Here is an 18007-nt window from a genome sequence, read left to right as displayed (position 1 = left end):
AATACCAAATTTGTGTTAAATGTATTATCCTTCCAGTGTTTGCATAGAAAGAATCATTAGAGATAAGAGCCTAAAATTTCCTAAAGATTTTTTTCACTTTTATCTTCAATATGTTAAGTATTCACTTAAGGAAAGCTAGAAATTCAATAAAATACATAGTCTTTACCTTTTAAACTACTGTTTTTGGCATTCCAGGCACAGAAACTACTGCCGTGTTCTTTGCAAATCACTTGTTCACGTTGGGCCTCTGATAATGAGATAGACAGGACAAAATCAAACTTTCTCAGTGAAAGAGGAAACTCAGAGAGTTGTGCTCCAAAGGGGCCTGAGAAAGCAGGCCTATCCTCAGCTTGCTATTAAATATCGATAGTTACCAAAACTCAAACCACTGATACATTGACAGGATTTAAATTTAACTAGTTGAACCTGGCAAGGTGCTGATTTAGTGTTAGTTTGTTTGTATTTTCTCATACTACAATTGACACTATAGCCTAGTGTGGTGGCACATGCCTTTAATCCCAGCACTCCGGGAGGCAGAAGTAGGCAGATCACTGTGAGTTTGAGGTGAACCTGATCTACAACGTCCAGGACAGCCAAGGCTGCACAAAGAAAACATGTCTTGAAAAATAAAAACAAAAAAGGAAGGGAGGGAAGGAGGGAGGGAGGGAGGGAGGGAAGGGAAGGAAGAAGGAAGGGAGAAAGGAAAAAAGGAAGGAAGAATGACCTCATATAGGAGAAGGCTATTAATCTACATACCATCCCAAATTTCTCCCTGACCATTTAAGCCCAACTAAACTGATTCATACAGGAAACCATTAAGGATAAAATGTTTCAGAAACTTGACATGTTTACATTTTGTATATTTGAAATATCTTAAGTAAATACAAATCTAAAGTTACAGTTGAGTTTCCTTGATGCTGTCTTAATATTAACAAACTTTCCTGATTCCACTTGCTATTACGAAATGACTGCCTTTCCTTAATGACCTAAGTAAGCTCATATTTTTCATTTGTTTTTTCTGAATCACTATATGGCAATAACAATAGATAGGTCACCTGTCTCCTAAATATGTGCAAATCATGGTCTTTAGGAGATAATTCTCATGCTTTTTAAGGGGAAAGGAAGTTTATTATGCAAGGTATTTTAATAGCCATAACGTGGATTTGAATAATCTAGAGTAATTTTTTACCATTATATAAATTTGAAAGTCTATAAACATTAGTTCATTTGCACAATTTTAATAGAAAAATATCCTTACTTTTGTTAACAATGACACCTAATAGAGAATACAGTACTTTACCGAATAGTTTAAAACTATTTACATTTACCTTTTGATTAATCTGATACTTTATAAGTTTTAAAGTGCTTGTGTTTTTGTGACCAACAATGAAAAAGAGTTATACCTTTATCATATAAAATACATGGTAAATTAAAATCATCTACGTTATACTTCACTTCATTTATATAAAATATCTAGTAAGATGACATGTATGTTAGAAAGTAAAGAACAAAACTCAAATATACATCATATTACCAAGGCAATGCCATTTTCTCATTTATTCCACCTTGCATTATCTGGAGTTCCTTCTACACATGCTGTCAACATGAGCCTTCTATATCAAGACTACTTTCTCTTTCCTATTGCTAAATTGCTATTTATATCCAGTAGGTTTTTGGTTTCTTGTTTGTTTTTTTAAAAGCAAATTTGTACATCAGATTTATATTTTGGAGTCTACTGTTCTTTGAGTCTACATCTACTTCGGCAAATGCCCTTTTAGTAATATCTCCCCTTCTCTCTTAGTTTTAGCATAGAGCCAAACTATGACTTCCTCTATATATATGATGGGCCAGACAGTAATAGTCCATTGATTGGAAGTTTTCAAGACAGCAAGTTACCAGAGAGAATAGAAAGCAGCTCAAATACCATGCACTTGGCTTTTCGGAGCGATGGATCTGTCAGCTACACTGGATTTCATTTAGAGTATAAAGGTAAGTGCACACATTCATTTTTAGCATCCTAATTAGACTAGAATTATGTCTACAGGATAATAATTTTTTTTTGCCAGATGCCATCAGCTTTAGTTGCATGTGCTTATGAAGTACAAACTGTGAACAGCTTACTCTCACAAAAGGGCTCTCAGTGTACTTTCTTATCAGTGAGAAGGAAGTTAGCATTTCTCTAATTCTTTATCAAAGATATGTAGGTGGCAACCAGATTATTAACTGGTATATTGCGGTAGCAGGCGAAGGCCACAAAATAAAGGGAAAAGATACTTCTTTAGGGGGACTGAAGTTTCATTAAAGTACTTTAATTCAGAGATTACTTTCAGTGAAAAAGAACAAAGAAGATAATTTTACTTTAGAAAAAGTTTAGTGTTTTAAATATGTTGATAGAATGAGCAAAATGTAGCGATAGTCATATCTCCAAAAATACATTTATAATTATTTTAGGATGCACATGGATATGTTATTATAAATATTGCCATGATCAGTTATCTTATTTTTAAATTTGACCTAATATATGAGACAAATTGTTTTAATTTTTGGGTTACCATGTGGTATTTTCATACACTACATATTATGTAGTATTTAAATCTATCTCTGCAAGTACTTAATGTTGTTTTCTTTTTTTGTATGTTATGTGTGTGTGCATGTGTTGATATGTTTTAATGCAGAGATGCATGCACTATGTGATTGTGTACTGAGACGAGAGAAGAACATACTGTCTACTGCTCTATTGCTTTCTAGCTGACTCTTATGGGATAAGGTTCGTGTTTGAACCTGGAATTCCTTAAATTGGCTACACTGTTTTATAGCCATCCACAATGGCCCATCTCTATCCCCTACACCCCACTGGGGTTATAAGTTAACAGGGACACATTTTGCTTTTTACCTGTGTTCTACAAAGTGAGTCCAGGATGGCCAAGGCTACACAGAGAAACCCTGTCTCGAAAAAAAAAAAAAAAAAAAGAATGCAAACAAGAGCCCTGTAATTCCATATAAAATGCTCTTATCCACTGAGCTAGGTCTAGACACAGCATTATTTTTAAATAACTAAAAATTATGCAGAATGAATAAGTAGTTTTCAAGCATCTACACAGCGAATACCATTAATAGGGTAGTATCCTTCCTTAAAAACATTCCTTTATTCATGTTTTAAAAGTCAAATATCACATACACCATATGAATATCTTTTTTATTATTAATTTATTTAGATTACATCTCAATTGTTGTCCCCTCACTTGTATGTAAATTTCTTTTCTATTTAGTATCACACATGGCTTTTTTGTTTGTTTGTTTGTTTACAATGATCATAAAAAAAATCTACTACGAATTCTGTTGCATCTGTATGTAGGAAATGAGAATGTTCACAGGTCAGCAGGTAAAGGCATATCTATTATCATTTTGGGAATGCATGCGAAGATGCCAAGGCCAGTAGTAAATGCTGAACATAAGGATGGCGCAAATTTAATTTCAGTGGAAACCTTGAGCCTTCTGTATGCCATCCATTTCACGGGGCTAGGTAAAAAGTACTATGTCAGCAGAGTAATGAACAGGCTGCTTGGCACAAACAGTGAATATGTGTGGTTTAAACTCTTTTTTTTTTTTTTGAAGTTTTCTTCAAGTGTTAGTTCATCTGACCATGAGGATGGTGGGTTTCATTTTAGATGTTGGTTGAAAGGTGCTGTGGACTAACAGAGTCAGTGGATTTTAAGAGAGGCTCTTGAACATTATATAATCTTCTCTTCTAAGAAGGTAGTCTCCACCCCATCTGCTAGGACTCTGCTAAGCAGCTGGGAAGGAAACCAGGAAACCATAGTCAAACACTACGGCAGCTTTCAGACACTCTTGCTTTGTAACTTTTTTTTTTTGAGATTATATCATTTTTCCCTTTCCATTCCTCCCTTCATCCTAACTCTCTGGCCCCTGCCCTCTATCAAATTCATGACCTCCTTTTTCATCCTTGTGCTTTGAAAGCCTTATTGTCCTCTCAAACCTGGGTTTGCTGCTTAACTTTTTCATTTTGGAATGCTTATACATATGTATGGTCCTCATAAGCTCACATATTTGTGTGCTTAGCCACCGAAGAGTGGAACTGTTTGAACGTTTAGGAAGGACTAGGATGTGTTGTCTTCTAGGATTAGGTGTGGCCTTATTGAAAGGAGCATTTCACTAAGGGTGAGTGTTGAATGTCCAAAGCCCGTCCCAGGCCCATTGTCTCCTTTCTTTTCTTGGCCTGATGGTCAGGATGTAGCTCTCAGCTACTGTTCCAGCACCATGAGTGTTGCCATCCTCTTATCATCTTTGATGTCACGATGATAATTGATGTAAGCAAGTCCCCAATTAAATGTTTTCTCTAGAGATGCCTTGGTCATGCTGTCTCTTTGAATTGGTGGAATGAGCTAATTGCAAAGGCAAAGTTATAATATATAAGTGCAGGTTTATTGGAAGCAGCTCTTGGTCACCATGTAGGGGAAAGAGAGAGAGAGAGAGAGAGAGAGAGAGAGAGAGAGAGAGAGAGAGAGAGAGAGAGAGAAACAGAGAGACAGAGAGAAAGACAGAGAGAGACAGACAGAGACAGAGAGACAGAGACAGAGACAGAGAGACAGAGAGGCAGAGAGACAGAGACAGAGAGAGGAGAGAGAGAAGAGAAGAGAGAAAGGAGAGTGAGTGAGAAAGAGAGAGAGAGAGAGAGAGAGAGAGAGAGAGAGAGGAAGAGAGTGCGCACAAGGAGAAGAAAGGAAGAGAGGAGAGGAGAGATACTGAAAGAGTGAAGAGAACAGAAGAGAGATAGAGAATAAGTAACCAAAATGTCTGGAATATACAGTGGAGGGAATTCCCTGCTGTTGGCCTGGAAAGTTCAGGGTAAAGACCTGCGAGCCTTGCCCCGCAGCCGGTAGAGACCAAGGGAGTCCAGGTCCACGTTGGTATGGTCTGAAACCCAACAGTAACTACGTCATCTATCACACTATCTATACTTTATCTGGCTTTCAAATAATCATTTTATTTTCATCATTTATATATTGTTGGTTTTCTTACATTGTTTAAGTGTTTAGCAATAATAGGTATAGATAAATATCATAATTTCTTTATTATATACCTGCATCATAGTTAATTTCTGATAGATACATTCTAATATTTATGGCAACAAAGGAATCATGTAGAATAAACACACTTTCATATGGGTCTTCATAAATATACGTGTGAGAATCTTATTGTGACATATGTGTTTGTGATACCAGAACTATTGAGTCAAAGGGTATAAAATGCTTCAATTTAATTTCATATTGCCAGGTTATTTCAAAATATTAAGAGGCTATTATTCCCACTCATGCTAAATGTCAGAGCATAAGATCTTAAGAAATGTAAAGATTTAAAAAATCAGTTCTCTTGTCAAATTTTAGTATTGTTAACCTCGTGGTTATTAGGTCATTTCTACTTATTAGTTTTGCCTCAGGTAGAATTAAGTTTAATCTGTCTCCGTATTTTGCACACTGACAAGTTCCTGCTGGATTTGTGTACTCCTAAAATCACAGATTATGTCATGGGAATTAATACTCTCCCTAGATCATTTATGTCACAATTAATATTTCAATTCCATCTTTGGTTAATGAATCATTCGGCTTTATTTCTGTACTCCTATGTTTTACCAGTATCTAGAAATCTGTACTGTATTAAATTCTCCTTTTCTTTCATAATTTATACATCTTATGTTTTGCCAAACAGTACCCTCCCATGGCAAAGTTTCACACATGTTTTCATGCAGTTCTAATGTTTAGAGCTATGTTTTCCACATTTTTAGTTGTTAGGTTTTGTGGAATTTATTTTCTGTAAATTAATACTCCGATTTTATGTTTAAAATATGACTAATAAAGTGCTTTAGCACCACTTTCTGACACATAATGCCATTGCTATCAACTAGCAAGTCCCTTTGTCATTTTTTTTTTAGCTTTCTAGTCTCTTCTACTGTCCTCTTTTTCTGTCTCCAGGGCAATTTATTTCAAAACAGTAGGACAGCCATGAAAAAGTGTGCTTTCTGTAAGTGATATTTTTCTTTGGTATATCAAAATGTCAAAAGATTTCCTTAAAAGAAAAGAATAGTTACTTTACATCATGGCTTCACAGTTTCCTGGTACTAATCTACTGGCTACTTAACAGTGACTGATAAGGCAGGACCATTGCATTTGCTGCAAAGAAACACTGAGTTACTCACTTCATGGCGGTTTGTAAGCAAAGAGAAAGAGGGAACATAGTGTGTGATCCAGTCCTCCCGTGCATGTGTCTTCCCTGACCAGCTTCATCTGCCTTGCCTTACCTCCTGAAATTTCCAAAGGGTCCCTCAGCTAGTGACTAAGCCCAAGGCAGTGAGGTGCGAAAGGCACTTAACCAGAACAGTTTTAGTTTTGCTTTGTTTTTTTTAATTTTGTCCTTGATGCCTGTCACAACATTCTGAACCTCAATTTCATTTTTAGAGTTAAGCTTCTTTTACATATTGCAATTGATTGTCACCATGTTGAATTAATAAATCATTTGGGAATAAATTGATGTATGACATTTAATCTTCTCATCTATTAATACAGCTAGTCTTTCAATTTACTCATGTTTTCATTAACGTCTTTCAGTAATGGTTTATAATTTTAGTTATAGTTTCTTTCTCATTTTAATTAAAATGTCTTATACATTACAGGTAATAAATAATGTCTTTATTATTAAATTTTTTCTGGTTATTCCTAGTAAGGAAGGCATGGTGACATTTGATAGTATATCAGTTTACTTAACCTTTTTATTGATTTAATATTTTGTAGTATTTTGGATAGTCCATATAAACAGAGGTACTTCTCTTTTTTGTTTTATTTCCATTTAATTTCTATTTTTTGATTATTTAATTTTCTATATTGGAATTTCAGTAACATGTTAAATATCGGTCTTGTGTCTCAATGTCAGTCTTGTGTACTTGATTATACTTTTAATGAACCTCAGTGTGACGGGTACTCTTGATTGAGAACAACACTAATAAAGACACACTTTTTCAAAAGTCCTTACTATATTCAGACTCATTTCTAAGCAAAATGCATTAAAAATAATTTGCTTCTATGAATAACATTTTTAAAATACAAATTTAAGTAAATTGCTTAAAGCCTTATGGCAGAGCAAAAATGTCATTCCATATGATCTCAATACTCCATATTCTTATTTATTGAGTAATGTGATCTTGAGATATTATTTATGAGGTATAAGTCCTCTTTCCTATAATCCATTAACCACTCCCATATATACAAAAATGGAAAGAGTCTTAAGTGCCACAACGCTGTCATTTTATTCACATCTCTCTATATTTATTATCTAGAGTAGTGCAAATATAGAGAGGAACTTTGTAATGATTTCTTGTCACTTGATCCGTTTTGAGCATCTTAAGGACACTTTGCGTTTGTTTGTTTGTTTTTACATAATGTAATCAGGATGATATAATAGTAGCACTGCTGGGATGTAAGCAGCTTCAGAAATATTTTTGTTGTTTTCTATGTTGTCAATGGGACTTTAGCTTTGGAATAATTGCCTGTTTGTTCCATCTGGACAGTTTGTGCATACATCTGATATGTACATACAAATGATTAGAGAGCTGAAAGGGAAGAAGCATCATTGCTTTACACCTAGATCTAGGTTCTACCTCGAGTTCTAGTTTAAGAAATGCCCCCAAAGCCACAGAATGAAAGATACATTCTCATAGAATTGCTCTTGACAAGGGCATTAATTGACTGTAGCACAGTTATTCTGAAACTAAGCATCACCGCCTGACAGTGCTATGAAATCACTTTCCATATGCACTTGAAATTCTAAATGAGATAAAGCCTATTTGTCTATATTAGCTAAATGGGAATTTATGCCTACTTCTCAACTAGTTTATATTCTATAAGGGGCAAACTAAAATATCTCAGAATAATTTCAGAAAAAAATTATCACCTAATGTGTCTTCTTTGAAAAATATTAGGATAAAAAGCCCATTCCTATCATCTATATGTTAGTAGATAGAACATTAAAGCAAACAATTATTATTCATAAAAATAATTCTAAAATTAGTTGTTCATATTTTTTATCAGGTGTTTTCAATTTTTCCAGATGTAAATGCTATGGCACACATGATAATAAACAAAAGCAGTATTATTTTAAAAAATATTCACCAAGGATTTTTAAAATGCATAAAAATTATAAATTATTCCATTCACACCAAAGCTAACAGTAAAGAATTCTGCAGTAACAATATTATAAATATATCGATATATTTCCCCAAAAAGTAAATGTATTTGCATTATATTCAATGACTTGTTATTGAAAGTACAAAATTTCAACCAGGTTATGTAGACTCTGTACAAGATGAATTTTAATAAAAGTAACACCAAATATGTTAATATTTTGAAATATTAATTCACATCTTCCTTTTCTCCACTGACTTAGTTCAACTGTGGAAATGTTAGGTTACTGTTCTTTTTAAAATTACAGTGTTTTTCTGCCTGTTCACTGTGAGATTTTACCCTTCAAAATAAGGAAATTAACTTCTCCAAACTTGATGTTCCATTTTTAGTGAACCAGGAGAGTAATCACCAGAGTGGACCTTTTCTGAAAACAGTATTTTTTAGGATATTTTATACTCAGACAACATAGTTGTTCCAGTATATCTCTCAGTGGTTGTTTTCAAGACTTCCTTAAAAAATATCAGCATTCTTTAGTAGTATTAGTGTCTCTTATAAAATTTTTGTTTTGTGTACAACTCATGCACACATACACGCTGTATCATCTTTATATTATTTGTAAAATTTAGCCCGATAAGAATGATATGTAGATGTTTTTCTATACTGTTTAGGGATCCGTGTACAAACTATCTGTAATGAGAAGTACAGAGGTAAACATGTTAGTCCTAACCACATACTACATGTTGCTGTGTGACGTGAATCATGCTCAACCAGCTAGACACTTGGGACTTGGGAAGGGTCAGAGGCTTGAACAGGCACTGATCACACTTTGTTTCCTGTGTGTGGATCCAGTGCAGTGTGTAGTATGTAGAACGCCGAATTGTTGCTTTTGAAGAATCCCCTGGGTCTTTTATTTTGTCAATTTTTTTCCACCTGGTAAGTTACTTCCCAGATGTGGACCCATGGGTACAGCACACCTTGTTTACTGAGTCTATTCCAGTGTGAACTCTGAAGCTGATACATGAGAAAGAACTTTTGTGAATGTGCAGGGGTGTGTGCAACGTGTTTGTGCCTGGGCTTAGGGGAAGATTAAGTGGCTGAACCTTGAAGCAGATTTGAATGTATCCAGGCTGCACATTGTAGCGCTCTACCTCCTTGTCACACAATCAGCTGTGTGTTCTCTCTAAACACTTGCTGTACTTGCTGTCATTCAGGATATGAGCTTACTATAAAAGAGTCACAGAAGAAGAAGAGAAAAAAAAGAATTTCAAAGCAATTAATATCATACTGACCCTGTTTTACAGCAAAACTCCGGGAGTCCTGCTTTGATCCAGGCAATATAATGAATGGTACCAGGCTCGGAATGGATTATAAATTGGGGTCAACAGTCACCTATTACTGTGATGCTGGCTATGTTCTCCAAGGTTATTCGACACTCACTTGCATCATGGGAGATGATGGAAGACCTGGATGGAATAGAGTCCTACCAAGTTGTCATGGTAAGAAATATAACTTCTGATGACTTTTTATTATATATATATGTATATATAAACATATATGTATATATGTATATATATATATATATATATATTTAAAATCATTTCCTCAAAATACAACTAGAAATGAAGAATGGCAACAAGGAGATTTTTGTGAGGTATTAAATTTTTCATAAAGAAATTCTTTGGAAGAGTGCATATATTCTTCGCTTTCTCTATGGAAGTCAGCCTGGTATAACAAGGGAATTCTCTGAAGGCATAGGTATTTATATGTTTATTTTATATCTTTGGGACTAAGTGATAGTTTGACACAGTTAAATAAATGCAACAATATGTACAGTTGATGAGAAAACTTATCTTAAATTAGGATACAGAACAGTAAGTATTTCCCTAAGTAAGGAAGTGTCTAAAAGAAGAAATGTTTTAAAACTATATGTCAGCATGCAGCTCTGTATTAAAAAGGCCTTGCAGGAAGGGACAAGCAAGAGATTTTACTGTAGAAGGATAAAATAGACATGCTAGTCAGTCGAATGACCTTAATGCATTGTACAAAGTTGTGCAGAGGCTATTAGAAAATGATGTCACCTGGGAAAGAGCTTCCAATATGATTACGACCAGTGAGTCATAAAATCAACTCACTTAGTCATAACCATCAGTTTTATAATAGATACAAAATTTAATCAAATATAATTTAATTATAAATAAAAGAGAGAAAAATATTCTATTCACATAACAAAGTAAGGGAAATTTTATTTTTGGTATTTTTAGTTGTATTTACAGAGATGCAAATACTATATATATATATTTACACTCATGTGCATGAATGGGTGTGTATATGTAGCTATGGGTCTATTGGTTGTGTATGCATCAGACCATTCTGTAAAAGTAAATTTCTTAGCTTAGATTTTGGTTTAACAAAATGACATACACAGAGGAAAAATCCTTGACACAATTACTTATGAAAGATTCCTAATTTAGCTAAGTTATTTGATAATTTTAGGCTTATTTTCTCTTACCTATAAAATTAGGATATATCAAATCTTCACTTAAAAAACTGGTTTTGTATCTGGGTGTGGTGGCACAGGCCTGTAATCTCAGCCCCTGGGGATGCAGAGGTAGGCAGACCTCTGTGAGCTCCAGGCAAGCCTGATCTATAAAATGAGTCTAGGACAGACAATGATATACAGAGAAACCCTATGTCTTAAAAAAAAAAAAATAGGGTTTTTTTTTTTTAAGAAATAAAGAACTGAACTCTGATAAAAGCTTGTAATCGCAGAATGTAGGAGGCTGAAGTAGGAGGTGTCTGAATTCTCTTTGAGCCTAGGCTACGTAGAAAAGACCTGACTCATAAAAAAAAAGCAACAAAACAAAAACATCTAGTAAGTTAGCTCAATCACAGGTAGAACATTAGTAACATGTGCCTGCGCGAATCCTGAAACAAAATTATTTGGTAACTAAGTATAGGATATCAACACACATTTCAATGGCACATCAGGCCTAGGTTGGAAACCCTTGACACGATACCTTAGGAAAGCTGAATTTTTGATTAATGTTAAATAATTCATTACAATTTTAAGATCTAGTTAATGGAGAAAACATACACAGCGAGCCTGTGAAAATGACTGACAGCGATTGTGTATTATACAGGGTGGCCATGGTTTTCAGTAGTACCACACACACAAAAAAAGTGTCTGAGATGCATGCCTCACTTTGGCCTTGTTTATTGTGTTCAGCTGTACATATGCCTATTCCTCATTATGGTGTCATACACATACAACTATCTGCCTTAATATGGAAGTACTTACAATACTTCACCTGCATTAATACAATAGAGAGACATTTATTAGTTTTGGGTTTTTAAAATAGAACAGTTTTATCATATAGCCAAAATGCCAAGTTTATAGAAATCCAAACAAATATGCTCAGGGCATTCTCAAGCTATAAGAAAAAAAATAACTTGAAGATAACTTTGTCATAACAGCTTAATATTAACTACAGTCAGAGAAAACAGCCCTGTGGCTTAGAACTATATGTACTTAATATTAAATAATAATCTTAAATGTAAGTTTAGGTATGTGTCCTTGTTCAGTGTGTAGACAGTCTGTTTGATCATGGAATATTCTGCATAGTTTATGCTATAGTGTTTTATGTAGTTGCTGAAATTTTTACTACTAAATTGAGTATACTTGCTTTTGTGATTTACTATCTTACGAAAAGACTTTCAAAAATAATTTGTAAGGTCTCTGCTCTATGTTTATTCCTGCACATCTTATACACAGGGTGAATTTTGGGTTGAAGTTTTTGTGTGTGGGTTAGTGTTCCCCTCCCTCCAGTAGGACTCCTGTTTTGTTAGAGCGTGTCCTCCTCAGTTCCCATGACCCCAGGTGCTAGGAGTCTCAGCTAGAGTCACCCACTCATCCTCCCCGAAGTCTACACTCTCTTATGTCTCCAGCTTGTCCGGGAGAATCCTCCACCTACAGTTTCTTTTCTCTCTGTAGGCCCTCTGTACTACTGCCCCAGTTCTCTCTAGGTATGGTCTCCACCCTCATTAATGACATTCTTCTATGCTTAGAAACAAGAGCCTAGCATAGCTGTCCTTGGAGAGGCTCCACCCAGCTGCTGATACTCACAGCCAAGCATTAGGTGAAGCAGAGAGTCTTGTGCAAAAGTTGGGGAAAGCAGAGAAGGGCCTAGAAGTGACAGGAGCTTCACAAGAAGACCAACAGAGCCAACTAAACAGGCACTAGAGGGCCTTGTGGAGACTGTAGCACCAACCAAGGACCATGCATAGACTGAACCCAGGCCCCTACGAAGATGTAGCCTATGGGCAGCCCAGGCTTCCTGAGGGTCCCCGAATAAAGAAAGGGAGCAGGGGCTGTCTCTGACACTGACTCTGTTGCCAGCTTTTTGATCACTACCCCAGCGGACGAAGACAAGCTGATGTGACTTGATGAGCTGGGGTGGTTGAATCTTATTTTCTGAGGAATATAAAAGGGAGAATGGGTGAGGTGGGTGAAGGAGAGGAGGGAGGGGCCTAGAATCAGAGTGTAGAGTAAATAAACTAATTAATTATTGAAAAAATATTTTGGAAAACTAATCAGGATAATCGAACGCTACTTGTTTCCTTAATTGTAATGATATACAACATTGGCAGGCTTTCCAAAGTAATAACAACATTTAAAGGTCAATTAGTGCTTAAGGCAATTTGTTTTTTTTAAAGAAAGGTGGCTCGATTAAAAAGAAAAACAACAATAAGAAATTGGGACCAGGGCATAAGGCTAGTCAATCCGTGCCTTCTGTGTCTTAATGGTGATCTTGTCTTTTTCCGTGACGTAAACAATGATACCCATGCCTGATGCAGCATCCTGGTCCACAGCATTTATTGATGAATCATTTGTTCATAAAAACAAGCTGTTATCCTTACGATAAATTTACTATTTATGGGTGCTGCAATAAAAATATAAAATTACTTGTATTTAATTCATTGATCATCTCTACCCCATTTTGATCTTGTTTTTGACAGAAACTGTTTTTTGTTTCTAATAAGCTTTCTCTGACTTTTATGAAACTATCTTTCATTCAACCTGATGTGTAAATAAATATATGACATCATCCCTGACAGAAAGGCAGCTATGTGGCAGTAGCATCCTTTTCTCCTGTGTATCTCTTCTAATATTACCTCTGGTTGTTCTAGTGATTTTTTTCTGCTGTATGTTAGTATGCCTGTGGCTCTGCTCCTACTACTGGAAACCTGGGTGGCTGTTCCTCTACACGTTCTCATGTCATCTTATCCAATAGGAGAATCCTAAGAACTTTAAAAACTTAGGGGATCTTGACTGACTCCTAAGCTGTGTTTTAATGTTCAAGAGTTGTTGCATGGCTGTTTGACAGTGAACCATAATGCTGGAGATGAAGAGATACTTTGTATAGTCTTCATCTTAGTGTGGTGGCTATTGACATCAACATCTTGGGCTGTCATTTTGTTGTAAGACTTCAAAACCCTGGTCTTGGACCACAACTGTTTGGCTTCTTAATAATTTTGGAGATTGATCCTAGAAATTATATAAAGTGCCATAGATAATATTCTACCAATTTCTGCTTAGCATAGGGCATTGATTTATATATGCACACTCTTAATTTTAAAAAGACTTATGGATGAGAGCAGAATCATGGCACTTTACAAAATGTAACTGTTTCTAAAGACACGTTAGTGTCTCTGGTTTTGATTAAGTATTCATTTTAAATCTCAAAAATATGTCTTAAAGAGCTTAGAGTAGGCACATTACAATTATGTTTGTCAGTGGTAGGTCTCAAACAATTGCATTCAACTGTAATTTCTACTCAATGATCAGAAGAAATCCTGAAGTTTATCAAGGAAATTGTCACATGTGTTAAAAAACTGCAGAACAGCATATCTATGCCAACTGTTTTCTTGAATTTAACATTAAAAAACAGTTCATCTTTTATTTTTTGTTCTTGGTGAAACATCTGCTGAACTTTTAGACATATGGAATTAAAATAACAGTCATATATGAGTAATATTTGTGTATCTCATTCAATATTAAAAAGGAGAATTCAACACAGGTTCCACATATTTTTCTCAGACCTCTTTCACCTCCTCATTTTGACTTGATTTATTTCATCTGATGGGACTGTGTACATTACTTTAGAACACTGTGCCATCCAAAGGACATGGCCATTCAATTTACCTGTTTTCCTATACTGTTCTCCATGTAGTATTTTATGAAAGAAAAGATAATCCTAAAGCATTCAGGGGATTATATTGCATAAATTCAAAGTCACAAATGGCCTTTATAAACAAATAAAATAATGGTTTTATAATATTAATCTCCACATCCCCTGTCCAAATAAACTGGTTCTCCTTTTTTCTGCTTCCATGGATACAGTCTGTCTATGACTGGCTTCCTCGTTTCTTCCACAGTTTTGTTCTCACTCAGAACTTCTGAACTTGTTCTCCACTTAGTTCTAAATATTGTCCTAGTTTGTTTTCTGTTGCTGAGATAAACATCATTACCAAAAAGCAAGTAAGGAGGAATGTTTTTGTTTTGTTTTGTTTTCCACTATGAATGGAAGCCAGGACAGGAAGGAGTTCAGGTGGGAAATTAAAAAGAAGTGATATGCCGGGCGTGGTGGCGCACGCCTTTAATCCCAGCACTCGGGAGCAGGAGGATCGCTGTGAGTACGAGGCCAGCCTGGTCTACAAAGTGAGTCCAGGACAGTCAAGGCTACATAGAGAGACCTTGTCTCGAAAAACCAATAATAATAATAATAATAATAATAATAATAATAATAATAATAAATAAATAAAAAGAAGGGATAGAGGAGTGCTGCTTACTATCCTGGCCTCCATGGATTGCTTAACCTGCATTTCTATAATTCAGGACTACTTTCTCAGAGATGACATACCCAAGGATAGGTTGGGCTCTCCCACATTCATCATTAAAAGAAATAAAATAAACCAACAAAAAAAGAAACAACAACAACAAAAAAACAAATAAACTGTCCCACAGACCTACCTACCGACCAATCTGATTGGAGGTATTTTATCAGTTGGAGTTCTGACTTCCAAGAAGACTCTAGATTATGCCAAATTGACTCCAAACTGAGCATCACAATTTTTTTTTCAGTTCTTGCTTGACTATATTTCTCACTTGTTTTAAAATATAAGCACTCGTCTTCCAGTTAAGAAAAACAATTCCTGGTTACCTATGCTCTGCTTCATAGATTTCTCAGAAAGGAATCAATATCTATATCTGAAATTTCAACTGTATATCCATTAAAAATAGCTCTGATTTGGGAACTTTAGAAAGTAAATCATAAAATATAAAAATACTATGGTTGTAGCAATGCAGTTTTACTTGATATTTTCCAATAGTGTGCGAATTGAGTTGATAGGAACAATAACCCTAGAGTAAAGCTAAGTGCTAAAAGGCCACTAAATTACTAGTTAATCCAAAGGAATGATCCCTTTATTCATTCATTCTATATGGCAGCCATTTTCAAAAGTACCAATTATATATCTGGTGCTACAGGAACATTGGTCAGGAAGACAGAAGTAAGTCATGGGAGGCAAGAACTATTGAGGATTTGCTTACCCTGTGCTGGCAGATATATTGTGCCGGAAGTTTGAAGATGATGCTCCAATGAGATAGAGAGTTTTGTGTGACTGTTCAGGCAGCAAACTGTCTCTGTCATCTTCTCGTTTGGGAAGCTGCTATCCTGCATTCACTGTATACTCAGGGTTGAAGACTAGATAGTTTAGTTTTACAATTAAGCTCAGTTTGTTTAGCAGTTAAGATATTTTTAGGTCTGGATAAATGTATTAAGTTGATAATGATGAGATATGATAGATATTAATTTACATTCAAAATTTTAGACTCACCAAGGTAGGAAAGTTGAGCCTGGCATGGTAGTGCATGGTTTTAATCCCAGCACTTGGGAAGCAGAGGCAAACAGATCTCTGTGAGTTCAAAGCCAGCCCAGACTACAAAGGTAGTCCACGACAGCCATAAAAGCAAAAATAAAAAATAAAAATAAAAATAAAAATAAAAAAGAAAGAAAAGAAAAGAAAAAAGAAAAAGAAAAAAAAAGGAAAGATGTTTTCTTCAAGGCTGCCAAATACAAATAACCAAAACACTATGAATGTAACATTTATATAATTCCTGATTGTTTCGTGCTTCTTCTTGCTGTAGGTTGTTTATTGTATGTATGTGTAATAATATAAATGTATATATAAAATATAAAAATTAGAAAACAGGAAAAGGAAAAAGATGTAAGCTGTGGCTACTTTCAAGTTTGGAACCTGAAAAAACACAGACAAGCAAGGTCTATATTCTCAAAGAGAGCAGTTAGGAGAGCGTGGAGACGAGACTGACCAACTTACAAAGGGATTTTTCAGTCTCGCTATCATCTCAGAAACGGGAAATAATAATGTTTTGTGTTACAAATGAAAAAAAAACAAAAACAAAATAAAGCTCAGTTTTTGTTCATAGCCATGCTTTCTTAAAAGCACTTACTGGGCCTCTAAAATCCTACACAAGTAGGAATCTAGTGGCTTTTATTCTTTTGATTTTTACAACCTAAGAATGCCTGGAATATTTTTATTGGTATTTTAATACATTTTGTCCAGCTACACAGAATATCTGAAACTTAGAAATTTCTTGAAAATATGTACACTTGGTTGGTACAGTGCTAAGCTTGAAAATTTTTAGCTAAAGGGCTGCATATCTGGACCAGGCATTCTTGCTGGTGCAGAAGGAATGAGGGGTAGCCTTCCTGCAAGGAACAAACAGACAGAATTGGAGGTGGAGATGGAGGATGGGCAGTGCTGGCTGTACCCAAACTCATCCTAACTTACTCCCCAGAGAAAAATCTATGCTCATGGTAAGAACGCCAGCCTGCTAAAAGGGAAGGGCCCCCAAGACTTGTTTTAGAGGGCCGCCTCTCAGCATTTTGCCCTGAGCATGTGTTTCCAGTACAGGAGTCTGGCAAACACATTCAAATGGGAACAGTTAAACACAAATATCTTACAAAGGCATACATGCTATCAAGAATAGGTGGTTAGATGAAAAAGTTTCTAGTTATTTCTGTAATATTACTTCAGGTTATATGGGAGAGTTAAAAGGAGACAAATTTATACAAAATAGTTAACTAAATGTCTAAACGTATTCTCAGATTGCATCTCATATATAACTTAAGTAGAAAATAATGACCTTAATAGATACTTTTGGCCAAATTTCTAACAGTTCTTTTGAAAATCCACACTGTGCTTTTAATAAGTATTCATTTCATTAATACTAATGTAGGTCCTATATTATACTGTAAGTACTCATTCATTCAACAATGATCTATAAATCTGTCCCCAGATTTGTGTAACACGTACATGATGAAATTAAGCACCCAATAGCCAGCTGCCTGACCTCATTGCTTTCCTTGGAAGCATTTGAAAAGTAAGGTGAAAATTTTTAAGGATGTCTATTTCTTAATGATAGCTTTCCAACTTCAGTGTGATCTCTAATTAGGAGCCTCTTATGGACTACATTTAAGGAAATCCTGTTGTCTGTATATTTGAGGATGTAAATAGCTGAAGTAGTTATTAACTAGCACAATACATTTAATTATTCTTTTCTTTATTATTATTATTATTACTACTATTATTATTATTAGAAGTAGTAGTAGTAGTAGTAATTTTTTTCTCTTGAGAAAAAGTATCAAATATTCTAGGATGTACAAAAACTTCCTATATAGCAAAATACGAACTTGAATTTCTCAACTCCCAATTACTAGAATGACAGTCACCTA

The 18007-nt window shown here is 35.1% G+C and overlaps 1 protein-coding gene across 5 annotated transcripts in view; it reads left to right on the top strand.

Moving 5' to 3' along the window:
• The window catches only part of CSMD3 (CUB and Sushi multiple domains 3), a 1109294-nt gene that overhangs the window by 838741 nt on the left and 252546 nt on the right, over positions 1 to 18007 (top strand). For all 5 annotated transcript variants that reach the window (XM_084749143.1, XM_084749142.1, XM_084749141.1 and 2 more), the window contains 2 exons: positions 1802 to 1989; positions 9494 to 9688. In XM_084749143.1, the coding sequence (XP_084605269.1) occupies positions 1802 to 1989; positions 9494 to 9688 (383 nt within the window). The remainder of the gene's footprint in view (positions 1 to 1801; positions 1990 to 9493; positions 9689 to 18007) is intronic.

The sequence above is a fragment of the Acomys minous genome, assembly GCF_964271855.1.
Source record: "Acomys minous genome assembly, chromosome: 12".
NCBI classification, from domain to species: domain Eukaryota; kingdom Metazoa; phylum Chordata; class Mammalia; order Rodentia; family Muridae; genus Acomys; species Acomys minous.
The sequence above is the reverse complement of the archived record's forward strand: the minus strand, read 5'-3'. Positions and strand labels throughout refer to the sequence as shown.